This window comes from Cupressus sempervirens, chromosome 4 (assembly GCF_028749045.1).
Source record: "Cupressus sempervirens isolate cs-2001-9-10 chromosome 4, ASM2874904v1, whole genome shotgun sequence".
In the NCBI taxonomy this organism is placed as follows: domain Eukaryota; kingdom Viridiplantae; phylum Streptophyta; class Pinopsida; order Cupressales; family Cupressaceae; genus Cupressus; species Cupressus sempervirens.
Genome location: NC_143121.1, coordinates 819782077 through 819807795, shown reverse-complemented (window position 1 = coordinate 819807795; position 25719 = coordinate 819782077). Strand labels below are relative to the sequence as shown.

Sequence of the window (25719 nt, the reverse complement as noted above, 5' to 3'; positions counted from 1 at the left end):
AAGAACTTGGATTGATCAAATGGTGGAGACTGAATGCTGAAGATGATATGATGAAAGTGCAACTCCAACTAAAACTCCAAACCAACAATTAAGCACAAGTGAAAGGATTGAAATATCCTTCCCATAGCTGCAATAATTCAGGTGATTTTTCACACCCTCAAAATTGCGTACCAATTGAGAGTTTTCGTTCTCAATGGCCAAGTATGACTACTTGCAGAAACCCTAGGCTCCACAACGCACATCAACAAAAAGAAATAATAAATCTCGATGACAGGCAATGAGTCCTCAATGCCTATTTATTCTTTTTTTCCTTGATAGGTCGGCCTCCCTTTTTAATTTTTCTCAGCTTCTTCCAGCAACCTCTAGAAGATTTTTTAAATTTAATTTATAAAGTTACCTTGTAATATATATTTTTTAATTGATAAATTTATAATTAATTCCTCCAAAAATGGGACATTACATTCCTCCATGGTTAAACCCAAAGCTTGCAACCCCACTTGCAAAACCTTCACCAATGTTGTGCCTTATGAACAATTCATTAGAAAACCCCTTAAGCTCAATAATTGATAAGTATGAGATAATTTCCACAGCAAGTTAAATTGTGATATTGCTATTAGGATTTAACTATGTGATTTTTGAGTCAAACTCATTGACCCATATTTCATGAGTAGTTATTCAACATGAATCCATCTCCCATGAGAATAAATGGAACACTTAGCACTCATTAGATCTAGGTGATGCTCACAGGGGTGAAGCACTGAGATTTCTTGGGAGGTCACCCATCCCATTTTTACTCCAACTTGAGCTTTGAATGTGTGATTTTTGAGTCAAACTCATTTCATGAGTAGTGATTCAACATGAATCCATCTCCCATGAGAATAAATGGAACACTTAGCACTCATTGGATCTAGGTGATGCTCATAAGGGTGAAGCACTGGGACTTCTCGGGAGGTCAGAAATATGGGTCAATGAGTTTGACCCAAATATCACATAGTTAAATCCTGATGGCAATATCACAATTTGATTTGCTGTGGAAATTATCTCCTACTTATGAAACTAAGAGTAGACAATAATTAACAATAATATAAAATATAAAATATAAAATATTTAATTTAAAGTGTCAATAAAAAGTTCAATTTTCAGCACCTTTATGACAAATATAACTCACCAATTTTATCCATATAATCTTATATTTCAAACCATTTTGAAAATTCAAAATATAATGCTAAGAATCTATATGCGAGGCTTGAAATTGGATGGTCTCATGTTGCATTGTTCTTATTAACCTCAAGATGTTTAGCCCAAAACGAACAACATTTAATATTTAGGCTACTTTACTAAGATTCGTAAATCATTTTCCTTATATTTCTTCTACAACAAATCATAGAATATATATTACTATGGATCTAACCATTGCACCTCTATTTGGTGAAGTGCTAGTTGTTAGTGTATAAGAAGTAACCTCCATCATGTAAGATTGGTGATTTTAATATCCAATATAAACCAAAAATTGAAAGAAGTCTATTTTAGCATAATTGAAATTAAATCTCTATTCTTGATTGAACTTGATTGAAAACTTATGAAACTATTGAAATCATTAAAAAGTTTTTTTTGTTTTTAAAAAAAATAGTCTTTAAAGTTTATCCAACCATTTATTAAGTTAAACACCATTAAGAAAACGCTTATCAAACCTGAACCCCTATGATCGTGATAAAACATTGACAAATTAAAAAATAGAAACCTCTTGACCAAGATGCGAGTGAAACACAGGTTAAACAGCAAGTCACGGCAAGTCAAAACTGCGAAATTTTGCAGGGTAAAACACAGCAAGGATAACTAAGATTGCGCTTGCGAAACCCTTGCCAAAACCCTGCTGCAAGGAAAAAATGGCTGGTTTGCTGCTGCTTACAACGCTCTTATTATTCTCACCGATGATTTCTCTGGCATTTTCACCAGAGAGCCCAACAGATCAGCGACTTCTCGTTCTTCTGGACGATCTCGCGATAAAATCTTCACATTCCTTATTCTTCAAATCCCTAACAGATCGAGGCTATCAACTCGACTTCAAGCTGGCGCACGATCCCAAGCTCGCATTGCAGAGATACGGAGAATATTTATACGATGGTCTGATTCTCTTCGCTCCCTCCGTTGACAGTAAGTACTCTCACAGTTCGTGTATCCCGAGTGTCCATATCTTCTAGGGTTTCTACTTTCTTCGGTTTAAACTTATTTGTGAATTCAGGGCTGGGAGGTGCCCTCGATATGCCTGCGGTTTTGGATTTTGTGGATTCGGGTCATGATCTCATCCTCGCAGCGGATACAAGCGCTTCGGATCTTATTCGCGACATTGCTGCCGAATGTGGGGTCGATTTTGATGAAGTAAGCGAAATTCGGATTTTTTTTTTGTAGCCGATCTCTTAATCGTATCTTTAAAATTCAAAGTTGATTCTTTTCCATTTTGTATTTCCTTATATTCCGTTGTTGACTTAGTTTTCACCTTGATGCCAGTGTTTATTTTCACTGATCTGTTTCTTAGCATAATAAATTAAGCATATATATTAGTGATTGGTTATCGGGTCATCCTGATCCCAGCGGTAGCACTTAGAGTTCGATTTGGTAGTTTCCCTGATTAAACATTCTTTGACACTTTAAGAACTGGATGTTGTAATTTACCCACCTAAACAGTCTATCATTTGTAAGTTTTAGGATATAACTTGTCTTTTGGGAACTTGTGGAAGGTTCTCCTCTTAGCAGTCGCACTGATGTACCCTTTCAGATTATCCTATTTAACTTTCTTGAAATTATTGTTTTTCATCGAGTGGACATGTTTTGTTTCCATTGCAAAATATTTCTTTAGCTCTTAACCTGGATTCCGTCATCATTTTTTCTTGTTTTCGATTTTAATTTTCACTGTTCTGTTTGCGAGCAGTTATTTTTTATTATTTTTGAAGAGTAGAAAATTTCTTGAATGAATGTTTTATTGAATTGTCTTAATAAAACAACTCGGGAAATTGCTTATATATTATATTGGCTTTGATCAATTTCAGGACCCAGCAGCTTTAGTTATTGATCACACCAGCTATGCTATTTCTAAAACAGACACTGATCATACATTGATCGTTAGTGATGATGTAATTGATTCCAATGTTATATTGGGAGACAAAAGACTTGAGGTGAGTTTGCATTGATTTTGTTCATCATGATTTTGGTCAGTTCATGGTAATAAGGCATCTTAAAGGGCCAGAATAGCTTATTAGTAATGGATGTTTAAATTCGAGCTCAAATTCTTAGATTTAGCATGAAATTAAGAAAGCAATTGTCAAGAAAATTAAGGCTTTCCAAATCAGCATTCTGTTGGGGCTCACATCAGGAGGCCAAAACATATTATGAGCAGAAAATACAAAAAGTGATTAAATACACCAGGATTAATGAGAATGTGAACTAAATAGTAGAGAACCACAAACATTTCATAAAAAACCTTGAAATCCTTGCACACTAAAGAGACTTAAAAATCTGTAACAATCTCTAGCCAATCTGTATGAAAATCAAACCAATCCAATCAATCAGAACAAACTGGAGGGAGGCTAGTGTATTCTAGTGCCATAGGGGAATAATAGATTAATAGGGCTCCCACCCCAATCTATAGCCTCCCACCTCCACTCTGCTTGGGGGGCTAAAGGGGCCACCCCCCACCCCCACCCCCATCCCCATCCCCCAATTATAGTTAGGGAAGTTCATTATTGCTGGAGGGGAGGGGAATTTTGAAGGCTCTCACCACTTGTTTCTAGAGCTGTTCAACATTGTTCATTATCTATTCCTTCTTTACGCTGAATTTAGCGTACATGTTTGGAGATTGACACTTTAATATACTTGTACTTTTTCTATGTAAATCTTTATTTATGCTTTCAAATCAAAAACACACACACACGGATATATATATATATATATATATATATATATATATATATATATATATTTTAAGGGTCTCACCACTTGTTTCTAGAGCTGTTGGACATTGTTCAACATCATTTTCATGTGATTTTTTGAGTGCCATGTTGGAGGAGTCTGTGCCAATCTTTGGCGGTGATCATATATTGATTATTTGTGGTGAATTAACATATCAAAGCCCACATTTGGTGCACCGACACGATCATCAGCTGTACCAAATCCCAATCACACTGTCACCCAGGATAGCTATGTGCATTGATTGTAGACAACAAATAAAGAAGTTGTAGCAATTATAAAGGTCTGCATACTGTGATCGTGAGCTTTCAGGTTCAGATCACAACACTCAGCAAGGGATACACCGATAGCTGTTTGCTTTGAAAGCATAAATAAAGATTTACATAGAAAAAGTACAAGTACATTAAAGTTTCAATCTCCAAACATGTGCGCTAAATTCAGCAGAATACAGAAGGAATAGAAACGATTTAAAAATACTAACTGCAATCTGCAAGAATTGCTTGACAAGCAAAAATAAAAGTCTTGTTGAAAATCCCTATGACTAAATAAATGTATCATATTCTCAGAATGTCTTAGTCTTGTTATAAAAAGAATACTCACTTATTTCCGATAGGGAAGTACCAGGAATCTTTTACTTCCTTTTTAACTATTCTGTGGGAGAATAGGCAGGACAACATTATAAATTGGAATACTCTCTATAAACAGAATTAGTTTTATTGCTACGGCAGGGAGACAACTAGACGAAAATCTCTCAAAAGCTTCGGCTTAAATGACCTATAAATTTAATCAGAATATCATATCCTGGAGCAAATGACAAGAATTGAGTAAGTAAAATTATATCTATTGTTCCATAGTCAGAGAACCGTCTATTCAACAATTATGCAGTTGAAGCCACGTGCACGATCAAATCTATGACTCGTGAACTGCATACAAAACATAAACTTAAAATTACCACCGTATGCATTTCGTTGCTCAAAGGCAAAGAAAAACAAGATGGATCAAGTGTGTGAAATAATGCTGTTTATAAAAAATTCCAGAGCTTTCAAATCTGCTACTAATACTAATGTCCATAAGCAGAAACTTACAAGCCTTGATGTTAAAGTAAGGCAAAATTGATAGTCACCTGTATACCCATGTAATGTCCCTTGAGGCGATCACTTACAATCTGGAATTATTTCTTAATTATAAGATTACAATTCATAAGAAACTTGAGATTACTTGAAAAATGTTCTTGATAATGAGTTCTCTTGTGGTTAAACTTACACTCAGTTCAACGATCACAACAATCCTGACTATATTAGATATGGAATGTTAATTTAGAAGATCATCTTCTCTTATAATCTATTATGGTAATTATGATTCTATATTGGAAGTAATCCATAGATGTATGCACTGAATGGCTGTCAAAACTTTATTGCAATCACGTTATTACATTAGAACTATCTTCCAACTCTTGCAATTAGTGATATGTAGTATGGATCTTTAGTGATAACTTAACGGAATTATATGTTTGCAAAAATAATTGTACTGGTATATCCAGTATTAGAAGTATAAGATTGCAGCGATAATGTTCTAATGTGTGTTTGAGCTTATGATCATTGTTTAGTCCTTTGTTCTCTGGGATATGGAAAAGTGTGAACTCTTGTTCGTACGATATAATTTCCTTACTATATGTGTGTGTGTGTGTATCTTTGTTTATTCCTCTGTCCCCATGCTTGACTAAGTCTGTCCTTTCATTCGGTACACATGTGTCTAACCTGTCAAAAATGACCGACTGTATGTCCCTTTTTCTATTCCATATAGTCGCTGCTTATGTTATTTTCTCCAAAAATTAAATGTTGAGCTTTGCCCTCCTGTGTACTGTAGACTATACCGACCTTCTCTATAGAGAATGATTTCTATATAATATATATTCTTCCTTAATATTCTCCTTCCTCTGCCATGTAATATGATTCACTGATAATTCCTCTTCTTTTCCATTCGTCCCCCCTATTTCCTCTTATTGTTTTGCACATATATATTATAGCAGGAAGAGTGATGTTTCTTTGGCGACATGTCTCTTCATTATGCTATTCATGTCTCTTTTAAAATCATTCTCTTGTTAGCAACTATATCATTGTTTGACTAATTTAATGAATCACAGTTATGGAAAACTTTCATGTCCAGAAGTTTGTTAATTGTCTGAGCTATATGATTACTGAAACATATCGACTTGTAGATAACTACTATTGTGCCATGGGAAACGGTGTGTGATACTTGACATGTCAGCAAGGTGTTCCTTTTAATATTTCCTCTCTACCAATTAAGGGGATTGTAAATATGTCTATTTATATGTGTATACATTCTACCAAAACTGTCGCCTAGTCCAGGCTGTTGATATCAGATGTAATGTCCCCTTTCTAGCATTCATAGCATGATGTTGTCGTTAGCCTATTTCCCCACAGTCCCGTAGGCTAACTAGGACATTAAAGGGGCTTAGAGGCCATTTGGCCTAGGCAGTTTCAGTTGCAGGTCTTTCTGAGGGGTTCTGAGGCAACTTTGGGCATACTTACTATTTATAGTAAGTCATCTTGGACATGGCCGGACATTCAGTCACAGTGGTATGTCGATGGTAATTGTTTAAAATCGACAAGAAGATTTATTTATCATTGATAAGATTTGTTATGCATTGATAAAGCCATTTTATAAAGTTAAATTTAAATATTTAACTTTATTAATGCATAGACTATAATTTGTGGGAAATATTTAAATTAAAAGAGTTCCCTTTATTTTTATAACACATTGGAGACATAAGATACATAAAGGGAGTTATGTTTTATCCCACATTGAGAAAACGAAGGATTGAGCTCTTGTGAGAACACTCTAAAAGAAATGGAAGAGCTTTTTTTTTGTATGCTTGGATGAAGATTAATGTTATGTTGCTGGATATTTGATTATCGGGCTTGGAGGACGGAATCCCTCTTTGCTAGCATTCTCTTCGCTGTTGGAAGACACAGTCAGGAGGATCAAGGGTGTTTTCACTTCAGGAAATACAGTGGGTTTCATTTGGGTCGTTTGCATAAAGAAATTTACAAGGGTTTGAGGTGCAGATCTGAAGTTAGTTTTTTGCTACAGTCGGCATGAACAGTATTTTGCTACAGTACGGCGTGAACAGTGTTGGTATCAAGATTACTTGTTTTTCCGGCTGATTAGAAGTTTGGAGGGCTGGCCGACTACATCTGCAAAATACTACGGCCACTAATTCCAGGTTTCTTCTGTCAAATTTTGATATTTTGCATAATAATTGTTGAATACAAGTCTGAATAGTTGTTGCAGCCTTTAAGGCAGCTGTAAGTGCGCATCTACATTTAAAAATCACCCTTTATTAGCAGATTAAAAGAGTTTCCAGATTTTTCATATACTATTGAATGTGTACCAAGTGTTTGTGAAAATGTTATGATGTGTATTATGCATTTTAATGTCACTTCATAGTTGTTCGTAAATCTACTCATTGGAAAGCAATTTATTGAGGAAATCAGCTTTATGAGTTTGCATACAAAGTGTTTGACAATATTCCTTAAGTTAAATTTCTGCAAGTCAAAGTTCAAATCAGGGGAGGATATTACAGTGGTATCAGAGCTATAAGTCCTGCCATCCTGTGGAGGTCTTATAGGAAATTTGGAACTGGTGGATAGAGTGGAAAGTGTTTGATGAAATGTCAAAACACTAAAATCAGAGCATTTATGTTTGAGCATGCGACAGGGGCCTTATAATTTCTGCAATACCAGAGCAAGACAAAGTAGGAGTTCAGACCTGCAAAGCAAACAGTCTAGTTCATCCGTACAGGGGGGTATAGAATCCGGCCATACAGACACAGCGGAGGTATTCTTTGATCAAGACAGCAATATGGGTGACCGAGATGACAGGAATACAAGATTAGGTGGAGGCGGGAATGCCGGTCCAGAGCCTGGAGAGGAAAGATTCTTACAGTTGTTAGAGACCTTGGTACAGGGTCAGCGAGTAGCAGAACAAAGGGCACAGGAACAGAATCAGAGATTGGATCTTATGATGCAGATGATGGCTCGTCAAATGGGGTTGAATGCTAACATGGGTGGAGGAAATAATCAGAATGGTAACAATCAGAATGGAAATGATCAGGATGGGACACATAATGGAGATGAACAAGTTGGGAACAATTTCGGTCATGCACCCCAGCGAGCTAGGACAGTGAGTTCAAGGCCCATGATTCCTACATTTCCTCCTAGAGCTCCAGAGCAGCTCGTACCAGAGCCCCAGATTACTGATATACAGGACCAGTTGAGGAGAGATTGGGAAGCCGGAGGGCCAGATTTTACTGCTGCAATTACCTTTAGGGAGTATATGGATGTGCGGATGAAACATATGCCACGTGGACATGACAGGAACCAGAGCTATGAGCTACGGAAGAAAGTAGGGAGACTTGAGTTACCATATTATGATGGCTCAGGAAAGTCTACAGCAAGAGCTTGGGTTCAAAAGCTTGACACATACTTTCAATTGAACCCTATGCCCGAGGAAGAAGCTATTAAGTACGCAGCAATTCATTTGGATGGGTTAGCACACGAGTGGTGGCATCATGGTATGGTCACTATGGGACATGCACACATTACCTCATATGTGGAGTTTACGGAGAGGTTGATTGAACGTTTTGATAGGAAGGATCCAGAATTCCATTTCAAGGAGTTAGCTCAGCTTAAACAGTGGGGCTCATTGGAAACATACATTTCAGAGTTTCAGAAACTTGCAGTGTTAGTAACAGATGTATCTGAACGGAGGATACTAGTTCTATTTATGGATGGGTTAGCTGATCCGTTGAGAGTGTGGATTAAAGCTCTCAACCCTCCCACTTTGCAGGAAGCCATTAAGAAAGCTCGTGACATGGATTCCTCTTCATCTTCAAAAAATAAATTCCAGGCAAAGAGTTTCCCTTCAAGGAAAGATAAGGACAGGAAACCTTTTCATAAAGAGGTTCAGCCAGCTAAGGAGGAAAGTAAGAGGTTGGACAATGAGACACTTAATGATCTCAGGAAGAAGAAGCTTTGTTTTCATTGCAGGGAGCCTTGGGATTTGTCACATAAGTGTCCATTGAAAGCAAAAGCTAAGCAGATGGAGTACTTTTCAGCCGAAGAGTCAGTAGATAGAGATTCAGAGCAGTCATTTGAATCAGATGGAGATGATGATAATTCTTCACAGGAGGAAGCACGTGGTGATAGCACGATAGCTCAGTTGTCAAGTATACAGGAGGCCGTCACTTTCAGAGTTAGGGGAACCTTGGATGGACAGAGAGTTGTGGCACTCATTGATACAGGGGCGACACATAACTTCATTGATGAGAAGTTTGTGACATGCAGAGGGCTACATATAGAGGAGCATAGGGGATTTAAGGTGATGGTTGCCGATGGCTTCAAAATTGAATGTACCAAGAAAATCTCCAACTTGCAGCTTCGTTTGGGAGATTATGACATGACAGGAGATTTCTTTGTGGTCAACATTGGTGATCAGGATATGGTGCTTGGGATGAACTGGATGAAGTCTCTGGTAGAGTTTACATTTAACCTTGAGAAAATGGAAATGAGGTTTGAGGCAAATGGTAAGAAGATAGTGCTCAGAGGTTTGTCAGATGGGAGACTTCGAGTGGTGTCACTCAAGCGGATGCAGAGTTTCTTTAGACATGATCAGGTGCAGTGGGCAGCAGAGTTTAGAGTAATGCCTGAGATGACAGAGCAGTATAAACTAGAGTATCCACCTAATGTACAAAAAATAATAACCAAACATACTAAGGTGTTTGGTGAGATACCTCCAGGGAGACCCCCGGATAGGGGAATCGAGCATGTTATTGAATTAGAGGAAGGGGCTAAGCTAGTTATCATCACACCTTACCGCCATCCGAAGAGATATAAGGATGAAATAGAAAAGGCAATTAAGGAGTTGATTGACATGGGGCACATACGGCCAAGCAAAAGTCCTTTCGCTTCTTCAGTAGTATTGGTGAAGAAGAAGGATGGTACAATAAGGATGTGCATTGATTATAGGGAGCTAAACAAGAAGACAATCAAGAACCGATACCCTATCTTGCGCATCGATGAGCTTATTGATGAATTGCATGGTGCATGCTACTTCTCCAAGATTGATTTGAGATCCGGCAACCATCAGATACGGGTTAGAGAGGTGGATGTGGAGAAGACAGCTTTTAGATGCCACTATGGACTTTTTGAGTTCTTAGTCATGCCCTTTGGGTTGACAAATGCCCCTGCCACTTTCCAGTCCTGTATGAATAGAGTGTTCAGAGATCAATTGAGGAAGTTTGTGTTGATATTTTTTGATGATATACTGATATACAGCCGTACTTGGGAGGAACATTTGAAGCATATTGATACAGTGCTCAGTATTCTAGAGAGGGAGTCATTATATGCCAAGATGAGTAAATGTGAGTTTGGGATGACAGAGTTGCTCTATCTAGGGCATATTATTAGTGCAGGAAGTGTTCGGGTTGACCCAGACAAGATCAGGGCCGTTCTGGATTGGCCACCACCGAGGAACACTTCACAACTCAAGGGATTTCTCGGGCTTTGTGGGTTCTACCGTAGATTTGTGAAGGGATTTTCACAGATAACAACACCACTTACAGATTTGACACGGAAAGATAGTTTCAAGTGGTCAGAGAGGGCTCAGGATTGTTTTGACAGGTTTAAGGAGTTGATGAGTATATGTCCTGTTTTAGCCATTCCAGATTTCACCAGGCCCTTTGAGCTGCAGTGTGATGCCTCGGGAGAGGGCATAGGAGCTGTTCTCATGCAAGACAAACATCCCATCGCATATGAGAGTAGAAAATTACGAGGTGTGGAGAGAACCTACAACATCTACGACAAAGAGATGCTAGCAATCATGCACGCGCTAGCTAAGTTCAGGCAGTACTTAGTGGGAAGCCGATTCACAGTAAAAACAGATCATAATAGCTTGAAACATTTCCTTGGACAGAAGGACCTTAATGACAGGCAACAGAAATGGGTGAGTAAATTACAGGCCTATGATTTTGACATAGCTTATGTCAAAGGGAAGAAAAATATTGTTGCAGATGCTTTATCTAGAAGGCCTCATTTGCTTGCTGTTGGGATAGTCATGGATGATTGGAGAGAGATGATCTTGGCAGAATATGCTAAGGATAGTTGGGCATCTAGCATTATTGAGGGAGCTATTCAAGATAGTCGATACACTGTCGTAAATGATCTGATCATCTACAAGGAAAGGATTTATTTAGTACCCGGGTTTGCTATGAAGCAGAAGATTTTGAGGGCATTTCATGATTCACCAATGGCAGGACATCCCGGATTCTTTAAGACATATCGGCAGGTGAGAGAGCGCTTCACTTGGAAAGGACTCAAATCAGAGGTGCTTCAGTTTGTTAGAGAATGCCCTGTGTGTCAGCAGAACAAACAGGAACATTCTTTTCCGGGTGGTTTACTACAGCCCCTACCCATACCAGAGAAGAAGTGGGATAGCATTTCCATGGATTTTATCACAGGCCTCCCCAAGGCACAGGGTCGGGATTGTATCTTTGTTGTGGTAGACAGATTGACGAAATTTGCACATTTCTTTGGAATTTCGTCTACATATTCAGCAACACAAACAGCAGAACTATTTTTTCGAGAGGTATTCAGACTACATGGGATACCACGGAGCATAGTCAGTGACAGAGACAGCAGATTTATGAGCCACTTTTGGCAGGAGTTGTTCAGGTTATGTGGAACAGAGCTCACTTCGAGTACCAGCTACCACCCCCAAACTGATGGGCAGACAGAGATAGTGAACAAATGGGTTGAGGGGTACCTTCGAAACTACATTGCAGGAGAGCAGAAGGCTTGGGTGAAGTGGCTACATCTAGGGGAGTACTGTTATAATACCTCTTTCCATATGTCTATTCAAATGTCCCCTTTTATGGCACTGTACGGGTATGATGCTCCTAATTTTTTGGATTTGTTATTTGGGGATAGTAGGGTGCCTAAGGCCAAGGATACTTTGCAGGAGTGTCAGGACATTATGCGATCCTTGAAGGAAAATTTGCAAAAGGCACAAAATCAGCAGAAGCAATATTCTGATCAGCACAGGGTTGAGAGGTCTTTTGAGGTGGGAGATATGGTGTACCTCATGTTACAGCCGTATAGACAGTCCTCTCTCAAGAAGAGTGGAGCAGAGAAATTGAAACCACGCTACTATGGACCGTTCAAAGTAATCAGGAGAGTGGGCGAAGTAGCTTATGAGTTGGAGTTGCCTGCAGACAGTAAAGTGCATAATGTGTTCCATGTGTCACACCTTAAGAAGGCATTGGGTCACAATGTGGTGCCTTCAATAGTATTGCCACCTCTTGATGATGAGGGGAAGCTTATCTTGGTTCCCGAGGCCATACTTGACTCCAGGGAGAGGGTGTTTCGCAGGAGGACTATCAGGGAGTATCTAGTGAAGTGGAGGAACCTACCTGCCGAGGATGCTACTTGGGAAAATGAGCAGATATTGCAGCATCCAGAGCTGAAATTGCTTGAGGACAAGCAATTTTGGGAAGGGCGGACTGTAATGTCCCCTTTCTAGCATTCATAGCATGATGTTGTCGTTAGCCTATTTCCCCACAGTCCCGTAGGCTAACTAGGACATTAAAGGGGCTTAGAGGCCATTTGGCCTAGGCAGTTTCAGTTGTAGGTCTTTCTGAGGGGTTCTGAGGCAACTTTGGGCATACTTACTATTTATAGTAAGTCATCTTGGACATGGCCGGACATTCAGTCACAGTGGTATGTCGATGGTAATTGTTTAAAATCGACAAGAAGATTTATTTATCATTGATAAGATTTGTTATGCATTGATAAAGCCATTTTATAAAGTTAAATTTAAATATTTAACTTTATTAATGCATAGACTATAGTTTGTGGGAAATATTTAAATTAAAAGAGTTCCCTTTATTTTTATAACACATTGGAGACATAAGATACATAAAGGGAGTTATGTTTTATCCCACATTGAGAAAACGAAGGATTGAGCTCTTGTGAGAACACTATAAAAGAAATGGAAGAGCTTTTTTTTTGTATGCTTGGATGAAGATTAATGTTATGTTGCTGGATATTTGATTATCGGGCTTGGAGGACGGAATCCCTCTTTGCTAGCATTCTCTTCGCTGTTGGAAGACACAGTCAGGAGGATCAAGGGTGTTTTCACTTCAGGAAATACACTGGGTTTCATTTGGGGCGTTTGCATAAAGAAATTTACAAGGGTTTGAGGTGCAGATCTGAAGTTAGTTTTTTGCTACAGTCGGCATGAACAGTAGTTTGCTACAGTACGGCGTGAACAGTGTTGGTATCAAGATTACTTGTTTTTCCAGCTGATTAGAAGTTTGGAGGGCTGGCCGACTACATCTGCAAAATACTACGGCCACTAATTCCAGGTTTCTTCTGTCAAATTTTGATATTTTGCATAATAATTGTTGAATACAAGGCTGAATAGTTGTTGCAGCCTTTAAGGCAGCTGTAAGTGCGCATCTACATTTAAAAATCACCCTTTATTAGCAGATTAAAAGAGTTTCCAGATTTTTCATATACTATTGAATGTGTACCAAGTGTTTGTGAAAATGTTATGATGTGTATTATGCATTTTAATGTCACTTCATAGTTGTTCGTAAATCTACTCATTGGAAAGCAATTTATTGAGGAAATCAGCTTTATGAGTTTGCATACAAAGTGTTTGACAATATTCCTTAAGTTAAATTTCTGCAAGTCAAAGTTCAAATCAGGGGAGGATATTACATCAGACGTAGTTGCCAACATGGTTATCCACTTGGGTTTCCATTGGTCCACTATGTGCCTAACCTTGAGTAGTAATAAGTTTTAGGAACTACTTGGGCACCTCGCGGGATGATGTTTTAGGTGGGTCACCTATAAACAATCTCTCACTATTCCTAATTATAACTGTGTCTTATTATTAATAATAGATTATAATAGCATTGTACTAATTCAATCATCTATTATAGTTTTTTCTTTGTGTTATTAACTAATTATCTTTTATTTATTAATAAAATGATAAAGAATTCATCAATATTATATTATTGATATAGTCAGTTATATTATATTATTTAAATGTTACCTTCACATCAGTTGATATAATATTATATTACATTAATTTGATGTCTAATAAAATTAATATTATTTATTAGTTTAATTTAAAATAGGGGACATTACACCCCATTTATTGTCATACCATGATACCAGTTTCACAAAATTGTCACTCGATGCTATTCCTTCCTTTGCATCAAATATGTTTGATCTACAATCATAAAACATAGTATTTGTCATAAAAGCAATATCAAAATCCACTACAGAAAAGGAATGGATTGGATTGAATAAACGGAACATACCGGCTGTCTCCAATAAAATCTGTAGATACAACATCATCCTCTGTGTAACTGAGGATTCCTTTCAATTTTTCTTCAGATTCCTCCCTCCAACCAAAGACATCACATAAGATCAGTTTTCAAATGTCTTCTCTCCCCCTTGAAGAAAACAAATTTATTTGATGGCAGCCTTTATCTTCCCATAAGTGGCAGACTTCTCAAGTCTCACAGTCAAATCCACAACTGATACATCTGGTGTGGGCACTTGGAAGGCCATTCCAATCAGCTTTCCATTCAGAGCTGGGAAAACCTTCCCAACAGCCTTCAAAAATCCGGTTGCAATCAAGACCAGCACAACCACGTGGACATTTCAAATTTGTAAAAATAACCTAAGACTCATATACAAAATTACCTAAAAAGCAGGTATATTGTGATAGGCTTTACAGGACAACAAAAAGCCTCTCATAGATTATAAGAGAGAATGGCTTCCCGGGACATGTATAAGAAGAATTTATCATAACAAGACTGATGAAAGGCCAACTCTTGAAGTTTCAATTTTAGAAACATAGCTAGATTGCATTGAATCCTGACATCAAAGCCAGACTGCAGAGTGTATCCTAGAAGGAAGAAATGAAAGGAGTTATCATAACTAAATCAGATATTATTCAATGCACATACTGAGTCCGCAAAGAACAAGTATCATATTTTTTCTGCTGCGTCTTGTAGGAATTACATTAGTTGGGAGTGCCCTTAAAGCAAGAAATACTTGAGCATAGTTCATTTGGATGTGGCAGCATGCCAATCATGGGCATTAGATATACAAAATCAATAAATACTGTTAACCTTGCAGACAGCATTATCTTAACTTCGTTTTCCCCATAATTTTCATTGCAAACTTGAAAATATCATACCAAACACAAAATATTTTCAGAAGAGCAATTCCACAAATTTCTATGTAAATTTCTAAATTCAGCAATGTGCTCATAGCAATGTGGTTTTCACATCCTACTTTGGCTGCTCCAGTGCTACTAGGGATAATGTTCAATCCAGCACCTCAGCCACCTTGCCAATCCTTATTTGATGGTTCATCAACAGTTCTCTGGGTTGCTGTTCACAAGCAAAAATAGAAAGAGTCAGTGCAACTTGCAGATAACCTGATAAATAAATGACGAAGTTTGACTTAGGACTAAAAGTATGGGATAGTAAAAGATTGGAATCAATGCTTCCACTGCATCGGCACAGGCTTAGCACTCAGAGAAAAAGGTAAGTTATTTTCGCATAAATGAGAGATAGTGTAGGAGACCTGTGGAGGAGTGTACTGTTTTCATAAGACCTTCAACAATGCCAAATTTATCACTGATCTCCTGGAAAGGAAAGAATTTAAAATTGTCAAACCTTAGATTTTAATCTCGAGTAGAACTACACTGTTGTTCATATGTAAAGACAAAACATCTGAAAATTGAATGATTCGAGTATTTAACATATTATTACTAACCTTAGACAAAGGAGCCAGGCAGTTAGTGGTACAACTTGCGTTTGAAACATTGTTCAAATCAGATTTGTACTCGTGCTCATTAACCCCGACAACAAACATAGGAGTACCATTAACCTCGATAATCAAACATGGGAGCATCCTTGCTAGGAGCTGAGATGACTACATTTTTAGCACCTCCCTGAGAGTGACCAGCAAGGAAAAAAATTACTATTTCCTGCTACCATAAATAGTCACCCTAAAATCACTACTTAGGTTCAACTCTCTAGCATCAATATAGAGAATTATTTAAAAACATCTCAATAGAGAAAAAATAGCTATATTACTATCCAAGGTGTAGTCTTTAGGATCTATAAAACGACAAATTGATATATACGAATTGAACCAAAATATCCTACATAGGAACTGTACCTAACTTTAAGATTATCCACAATTACATTCCTAATTCTAGAACCTAACTTCAATATAGCTAAATAGTTGCTTTAAAAGAATATTAAATACTTAATCTACAAAAATTAAGACACTGATATTTTATTGTACATTACAATGAATTAGCAAGCTTCTGGTAAAAAACTGTGTGCAATATTTTCTAACAGTGTGTCAAATCACATTCTGTGACTCCTACAACAAGATAACGAAAACAATTTAGTTGTAATGATCTTTCAAATCACATTCTCTGATCCTTCATCATAGATGGAAAAAGCAATCTGCCAAAAGGATTGTCGAATGATCCTAAATGCTAATAAAAAAATCTGCACACAATCTTTTACCAAAAGCTTGGCTGATTCAAAATTAGAGGTCAAAAAAGGGCATACCTTTAAGTTTGCAGCTGCCTTCTCTTTATCAGTAAAGGCAACTGTTGATTCAATTACATACTCTGCACCAACAGCACCCCAGGGAATTTCTTCTGGATTTCTGGAGAAATGAATTACATTAGATATGTAAATAAACACATATAACATCAAATCAGATAAACACAAAATCTGTCCCCTATAAACTCTCATAGATTCTTTTGCTGCTTCTCAGTAGGACATTTTAAAATGACTTACCTGCAGCCAAATACAGCTATGTGTGTTTCACGAAAAAGTGAAGTTTTTCATCCTTGACCTTCACTTTATGTTTCTTCCACTGACCATGGACATTGTCGTATTTGAACATATAGCTCTGATAGTAACATAAATCAATAAAACAATTATGAGTACTCAAAATATGATTATGCCAGTAATAAGTTGAAGAAATATACAGAGACTCATAAAATGGGATACCTTCAAGTGTGCAACTGCTTTCTCTTTATCAAATTACCAGTAAAGACTCCTGTTGATTCAACCACATACCCTGCCGCAACAGCACCCTGGGGAATTTCATCCAGATTTCTGGATAATTGAATTAGATTAGATATGTAAATAAACACGTATAACATCAAATCAGATAAACACAAAAATGGTTTCCTGTAAACTCTCATAGAATTTTATGCTGCTTATCAGTAGACATTTTAAAACAACTTAACTGCTGCCAAATACAGCTACGTGTGTTTCACAAAAAAGTTAAGTATTTTCATCCTTGGCCTTAACTTCATGTTTCTTCCACTGACCATGGGCAGTGTCAATTTGAACATATAGGTCTGATTGTAACATAAATCAAGAAAACAATAATGAGTACTCAAAATCTAATTATGCCAGTAATAAGTTGAAGAAATATACAGAGACTCATAACATACTTCATTATGGAAAGTGCAAATCCTTGTAGTAAAGGAATCACCAAAAGCAAACAATCTAAATTTCCTATATACCTATCCTGCAGGAAAGAGTTATGACGATGCCCACAAAATTTGAAACCAATATCTAATGATAGATTCAGAACTTTACTTAGAATTCGAAATCTTCACTGTTCATTTGCTATAACAATCCTATATGTAGAATAAATTGACAACAATGTACCTATTGATTATTTGAAGTAGCATTGGTTGAATTCCTCTAATCTCGAAACAGTAGCCTGTGAACAGCACAATGGTTGAATTATTAATGAAGTTGAGAAATTGCTCAAAATCCCTCTTCAATATGAAGTATAGATTATAACAGTAATCAATATGGAGAGGTAAAGAAATACAGGGGGTAAATAGTCAGGAAGGGATAGCAATCAATAAAAGAAGACCTTACAGAAATCCTGACTTTATAAAGTGATTTTTTAATTTCAATTGCAATTCAGGCTTGATTAGATAACTAAGAATCATGAACTCTAGAAAATAAAGAAATATTCTCCATGTCAGAATGTACCCACTATCAGCACTTTGATTAGTTTAAAAATTCCTCCAATTCCTATAATCATATTATTAAGAATAAAATCATGAGAAAAAAGAGCTTGATCATAAAGGCTTTTGGGGCCAAACAATCTATAATATTATCACACAAAAGAAAAAACACAGCTTTTTCAGAAGAACTTTTGTCGCCAAAAAATCCACTTTCTCCCTACAAAACTTTCTTCATCATTTTTCAGCTGTTTCTGATCCCTCGATCGAAGAAAGAAAAACGTAAAATTTATTCAATTCAATGCACGGATGAAGCTCATAAAACAAATAATCTGGACTACAGAAACCCTGAATTAAATCGACATATTATCAATCCCTGAGTCACATACCATGTACTTGGTTGTAATGAAAGGATCATTCACTGCAATGAGCTCAACATCACCGCGCTGCAGAGCTACACGGGCTATGAATTTCCCAATTTGCCCAAACCCTGGACAAACAAACAAATGAATAAATAATCAACGAAAGTTTTGCTTAAGTCAAAAAGAGAATACCAGAATCCTCTGTCCCCATGATCTAGTGTAAGTGAGGCGGCCTACTTTGAAAAATAGATTTAAAATAAAATGTGTATATGAATTTTTACATCGATATTGTTGAAAAATATCACAAATTCTAATAATCCAGAACGCCTATATAAAAAACAGACACGAATTTCGCAAAAATACTTGCATGTCCAGATGAAAAGCTATATTTGATGCATTGATTACAATATCGACAAGATTTTAAACAAGTGATTACCACTGATGCTGATCTTGATCTTTCCAGTAGAACCTGCACAAAAACAACAAAACACACAGAGAAATTCAACAAAAATTCCTTTCCATTCTTCCAAAACACAAAACAAAACCAGTCAAGACCAAAGATCATAAACTCTTCCATTGTCAAATACAAAAATTGAGCTTCCGAACAAAAATAAAAACTTGGCTAGGGCTGAAAGTACACACAGCTTTATTCTTGCATTGCAGAAAGCAAGCCATGGGAAGGCTACATTGAAAAGAAAATACATCGGAAGATGTGGGGCACCTTCAACTTGTGAGTCACTCAAAATATGAGGTAAAAAAACATGATTGGAAACCATACTCAAAAACCATTTTTAGGCAGCTGTTTTTAAGTGTGAGACAATTTTTGGCTGGAGGCAACTCCAGGAGGAAAGCCTATCGGCTAATAAAGGTAGCAAACCCCTAAACAACACGTCTACATACTCTTGGCCTTCCTGCTCTCCAGGAGAAGAGTTTCCTGGCTTCTACCTGAAGTCTCTCCACTTCCAATTTTACTTTGCTGTGTCTTGGGTTTATTGGTAGGTAAAGGCTTCTCCATAGAGGCAAGTCCTTCCAAGCAATCCAGAACACCCTGTTCCGAGTGGAGCTCCTGAAGAAGCAAACTATGCTCTGTCTCTCTCTCTCTCTCTCTCTCTCTCTCTTTAACTCTATCACCATCAGAATTAGTGATCCAATCCCGATATATCAAAGCGTCTGAACTCTGCAACAAGTCCTACACTGAAGAATGGAGATCCTCAGCATGGTCCAAGGGTGAACCCAATGCTCTATTAAGATAATATCTTATACTTTCTATAATAGTCGATTACCTGTTTGTAGTCCGTCTTTCAGTCTAGATAGGAATGTTTCCTATCCCGTCTCTTTTTTCTTCAGTCCAGATAGGAATGTTTCCTATCCTGTCTATAGTTTTGTTTCTAATTCCGTCTTCAGTCTACGTTGTTTCTTTTAGAAACAACGTCCTTGTAATTCTTTATAAGGAACACATTTGTTCTTCTGTTAATCAATGAATCATCCGGAAATCCGTTAATCTACCAATTCTTCTTGAATCTTGTAACATGGTATCAGAGCGAAGTTTTTTTTGAAAATAATAATTTCTTTTCAGAAATTATCAGTAGCTATTTTCGAAATTAAGTATCCGTGATATTTTGCTTTAAACTGGGTTTTTCCATTCGGAGAAATCTCACTGTAAATCGAGAGCAGGGTTTCCGTTTTCTGTGAGAAAGTCATAGAACTCCTGGTTTTTGGCTAGGGCTTGTGAGACTAGTAAAGGGTGTTTTTTCTGCAAATCACGGCTCTACATTTTCTCTGGTCGGCTTGTGTTCTGCCTGGTTCGTGGTTCGAATGTGCCAACTTTCGGCCGCAGTCTACAAGGCCTGAAGTCGTGCGTTTTTTGGCCGTTTTTTATTGCCGTTTTTCTTGCAGCCGGGCTTTAGCTTTCATGCGCTTGTAACAGCGAAATGGTGTTTTTGCCATGCTTCTCAGCTCTTGTTTTTTTTTTCTGACGTTTTTTAAAACAAAATGGCTCTCAATCCGGCCTCTGCGATTTTCCTAAATTTGCGACTGTTTTTGGAAAGTCCTCTGTCTTTTTGGCCACTGTTTGCTTCATATTTGGAGTCTTTTTTTTGCATACTCAGTCTATAATCGTGCTTGGGAAGCAGAATCGACCATTTTTATCAAGAAATCTGAAGATTTTTCAAGCATTTTTCAGCCAGGGCCTTTTTTTCTGAAACCCTAATTTTTGGGGTCGGAAATTTTTTTTGTTTGTAGATTCTTGGTGGGTTTTTCGAGACCTCATCTGGGTCTTCGTCAGAATTTTCTGGGCACCTCATTTTTCGTGCCTCGATTTTCAAGCCGGCGGATTTACATTGCGACTGTAGATTCCTTCTGGGTTTTCTGTCTACTCTTCTGGGCACTTGTCATTTTTTTTCTGGGTCAGCCTCAACATTGCCTCGAACTTCGTGCAAATGGCATCTTTGACTAATCTGATGTTGGAGGGCAGTGTACGATTCAATGGCCACAATTATAATCATTGGAAGCAGCGCATGTTAACCATCTTCGAATATCGTCGTTTGGATGAGCTTGTTCTAGGCACAAAGACTCGTCCGACCTCTGACCAAGCAGAACAAGACAAGTTTGATGATCGCAATCGAGAGGCTGTTATGCTTCTTAAGCTCTCTGTTATCGATGATCAGCTACCACAGATTCCTTCAGGCAAGTCAGCTGCAGAAATCTGGAAATATCTGAAGGAGCTGCATGAAACATCTGACAAAAGTCAGGTATTCTTTCTAAAGAATCAGTTGTTCTCCATTATGATGGATGACCGTATGTCCTTACAAGAGCATCTGACAAAGATTAAGGACATCCGTGATCAGCTCGAAGCTATTGGTCGGAAAATGGAGGAAGAGGATATGGTAGTCATCACTCTGAAAAGTCTACCATCATCCTATGAGCACTTCATAGAAACACTCAACATTACGTCAACTAATGTTGATCTGAAGTTTCCAGAATTATGCACCAAACTTCTGCAGCAAGATCGTTGGAAACAACAGTTTGGCAGCAGTGCTTCTACAGCCTCCTCAGAGCAGGCATTTGCTGCAAAATCCTTTCAACAGAACATCAGCAACCATCAGTCTTCTCAGCCTTTCTAGCATCAACCTTCTGCTCAATCCCTGGATGGCTCTACGAAGCAAAATGTGCAGTGTAATTATTGTCACAAGTTCGGCCATATGAAGTTCGAGTGCCGGAAACGTTTGGCTGCCCAAGCAAGGCAAAATGCTTCCTAGCCAACAACACAAGTTGTCGAGCTTCCTGATCAAGGTGAAGTTGCATTTTTCGCCTTCTGAATCTGTTTCTGTTTTTCATGGGTTTGTTGATTTTCTCCTCAAAAATCATTTCAAGTTGTCTGTAATACGCAAGGTTGCGTGAGATTCCGGGTTTGTTGATTTTCTCCTCAAAAATCATTTCAAGTTGTCTGTAATATGCAAGGTTGCATGAGATTCTGGGTTTGTTGATTTTCTCCTCAAAAATCATTTCAAGTTGTCTGTAATACGCAAGGTTGCGTGAGATTCTGGGTTTGTTGATTTTCTCCTCAAAAATCATTTCAAGTTGTCTGTAATACGCAAGGTTGTGTGAGATTTTGGGTTTGTTGATTTTCTCCTCAAAAATCATTTCAAGTTGTCTATAATACGCAATGTTGCGTGAGATTCTGGGTTTTACCGTTTTTTCCACAAAAACGAAGTTTTGTAAATGCAACTTATTTTGAGTCATAGCACTCTTCTGGCAAAGCTTCTTGGTTTCAGCATTCTGTAGATCCAGGGAGGGTCTCAGTTATCACAGAATGTTCCGACATCCGTACGTTGACCATTAAGGGAGGGTATTAAGATAATATCTTATACTTTCTATAATAGTCAATTACTTGTTTGTAGTCCGTCTTTCAGTCTAGATAGGAATGTTTCCTATCCCGTCTCTTTTTTCTTCAGTCCAGATAGGAATGTTTCCTATCCTGTCTCTAGTTTTGTTTCTAATTCCGTCTTCAGTCTACGTTGTTTCTTTTAGAAACAACGTCCTTGTAATTCTTTATAAGGAACACATTTGTTCTTCTGTTAATCAATGAATCATCCGGAAATCCGTTAATCTACCAATTCTTCTTGAATCTTGTAACATGCTCGCCAAAAACCAGTGTTTCAGTGTGTAATCAAATATCCATGGTTCTACTGTCCACCACACAGTGTCTTCACAGGTTACCCTTTTTTTGGTAGTCAACTCTGCATCCCCTAGGAACTCTGCTCAGACATTTTAGTTTAAGAGTATTCAAATTAGCAAATAAGTGATCTATCTCCTTTCTCATAAGTAGTCTCAAGTTGATCAATAACACACCTAGTCAAGAGGATCATTTCAGAGGGATTAGCAGCAGGATTGAGAGGTATTACCCCTAAAGAAAAAGAAACAGGATTTCTTATATCCTCATATGAAAATACTTTTACTGTACCGGCCTCACCAACCCCAACATTACCTTTAGTACCTTCCTTAAGTTTTCTGCAATGGCTGTTGGTTCACAGTACGTGTAATGCCTGAACCTCTTTGCAAACTTTAATTTTGGAAAATTAGAAAGAGTGAGACATACATGTAAGTAGATTTTCTGGATTTCCGTTATTAAAACTGGCCTTTGATAAATTTAATCAATGTATTTTTCATGATTTATGCAATAAAGTTTAGCTCCTATAGAATTTTTTAAAAGAACAATCCAATTATCGATATGATTTTACCACTGTGCATGCTATAAGCATAATCAAAGATTCTACAATATTTGGCTGGTTTTGAGAGGTCATTAAAAAGTTAATGCTAGCCTGTTGCCAGCATGAATAGTTGTTAGTCATTAACCTAAGTTGCAGCATTTGTTTCCTGCCAGCCGGATCCGGGTTCATCGCTGTCTGGATTTGAGCTGCGTCAGTGGCGGGTCTGTGCAGGGTCTGCTCTGTGCAGATCCTGTGTTTACCTGCCACGGACCTGGGGTTTTTTGGCAGGGAGCCAGGCAGACACCACGCAGACCCCTAGGAACCTGCAAGAACCCATGGCCCTTGGGGCCAAAAAGCAACTTAAAAACCACATTAAATAATATAATTTTATCCCTCATATTTTGATGACCCATTTAACCTTTAAAGGGCCTTGATACAATGATAAAACAATTAAAACACTTGTCACTATTTTTTTTTTGATCGGTAAACAGCCGTAGCCTTGATTTATTTTATTAATAAAAATTTTAGAGTACAAGAATTCCACCGTTATGACGGGCACTGGTAAGGAAAGAACGGGTAAAGAAAACCTCCAGTCTTACCCGGGACCATAGTCCTATATTATACATTTATAAAAGGGGCATACCCCAGTTTCAATAAATCTTATATCATGTCAAAATTGTTACATCAACAGAGCTTTTGATATCTCTATAAATCAATTTGAGTATCTGGCAGCTAAGTACTTGTTTATCAATTTTAGTATCTGGCAGCATTACATAATAAACAGCAAGGTTTGTTAGGGGTTAGTGAAAAATTAAAGTGGATTAATAATATCATTAAGTGGAATCCGGAGGGAGCAAATTCCATAAAAACACAGATACTTGAAAGATTTCCAGGTACTTGTAAATTGTGACATTAAATTGAGTAATCATGAAAGGGAACGTGGGCAAAAACAACTGAATTCGTATCTCTTCCACATTTTTAAAGTGATTGAAAAATAATTTATGTCGAATTCACGTGTTAGGGAGTAAAAAACGAGGAAACCAAAAAGCAAACAACGGGAACCCCAAATAGATGACAGAAATGAATTACGCATCCAAATACTGAGATAAAAAACCAGATAGAGAAGCTGAAATGTAGGTTAATATTATCTTCATATATGCTGGTTTAAATATGTACATTTTAAAACATTTACATGCTGCATTCGATTTGAGATGAGGACAGCTTGTAAAATGTGTCCTTACTACCAGCTATTTGAGAGATATGCCGATACATCCAACTAATTACAGTATGTGATTACCCATACCTATTGCGAATACTAGAGCCTATTGTAATTGGATCGTTTTTACTACCAAAATGACCAAATACTACATTTGTCAATTTGTTTTCTTAAAAACCATGATTATCTCCGAAGCCTCCTGCAGATTAGTGGCATTTTAGCCTGGAGGAAACTCATAAGCCATCCTTCCTCAGCTAGATTTATCATAATTAGGTAAACAGTATTCCACATTTTCCAAATTGGAAAGATCAGCATCCAGGTGAATGTATGCATTAAAGGCCCTTAAGTAATTTATGAGCCAATCTCTACTCGGGTCTTCAATAATACCTCTCCATTTAGGCAGGAAATTGATGCTCGTTTCCATTTTAGGCCACTTGTTAAAGAACTGAATGTTATCCCTAATAACCAGACAAGGACGCCTTAGGCTTCTAGCAAGTTCTTGATTGTCTAGCTCGAGTTCCATGTATGCCTCCGGGAGGGGAATCCGAAGCCTAGCGTCGATGTTGGCTACCACAATTTCCAGCCCTATTAACCAGTAGGGATCGAAAACATTATAGGTCAGCCTTATAGTGTCCCATTTCTCCACCCCTGCCCTTGCTAGGCATCCTACCCAGAGCCCTATGATATCACTATTGGTCCTCCATGCATATTCATAGTTAAATACCCCTTCTCCCAGTGCTCGATTGATTGCAAATCGGCTCATATCATCAATTGGCCGAAACAACCTATTCCACCTTTCTTGCTTAATCGGGCCGCAGAAAGCCATAGTTCGATTTTCAAAAGCATGAAAGAGGCAAATGTTAGAATTCATGGGGGATTGGAATTGTAGACCATGGGCTTAAACTAAGATGCGAAATGAACTTCGGTACTGTTATATATAGATAAAAGGCAGAAAGCTCTAGACGCTCGAATATCGACTATAATGCCCTAATGAGCGCGGGGATGCCTCTCAAAATCATAATGGCGAAGGTAAATTAACATGGGAGAAAGATATTCCTCATCATCGGTACAAGGCCCGATTGATGTTTTATGATTTCTCATGAGGGGAATATAGTGGCAATGCATAAAAGCCAAAAACTATGGAGTTAATATACTTTGGTTATACTTTAATGAATTTATTCCATCTGTTCCTTTATTAGCTAGCCTATCTGCTTCCTTGTTGCCTTCTTTGTATATATGCGAGAATCTTACTTCTTCAAATGTTTTTTTTAATTGTTTGGTGATCATTTCTAATTTAGTGTGTAGGATCCAGTTAGGGGTTTCTAATTTTTTGAGGGCATTAATT

General features: G+C 37.6%; 1 protein-coding gene and 1 pseudogene across 1 annotated transcript in view; one reads left to right on the top strand and one right to left on the bottom strand.

Annotated features, from left to right (window-relative positions):
• Positions 1-1739: 1739 nt before the first annotated feature.
• DGL1 (dolichyl-diphosphooligosaccharide-protein glycosyltransferase 48kDa subunit family protein) overlaps positions 1740-25719 on the top strand; it is a 36028-nt gene continuing 12048 nt past the window's right edge. Inside the window, exons 1-3 of the mRNA XM_089827016.1 lie at positions 1740-2154; positions 2243-2379; positions 3048-3173. Of these exons, the coding sequence (XP_089683142.1) occupies positions 1887-2154; positions 2243-2379; positions 3048-3173 (531 nt within the window). The 5' untranslated portion in view covers positions 1740-1886. The remainder of the gene's footprint in view (positions 2155-2242; positions 2380-3047; positions 3174-25719) is intronic.
• Positions 4841-20396, bottom strand: LOC149563901 (glyceraldehyde-3-phosphate dehydrogenase, cytosolic-like; annotated as a pseudogene).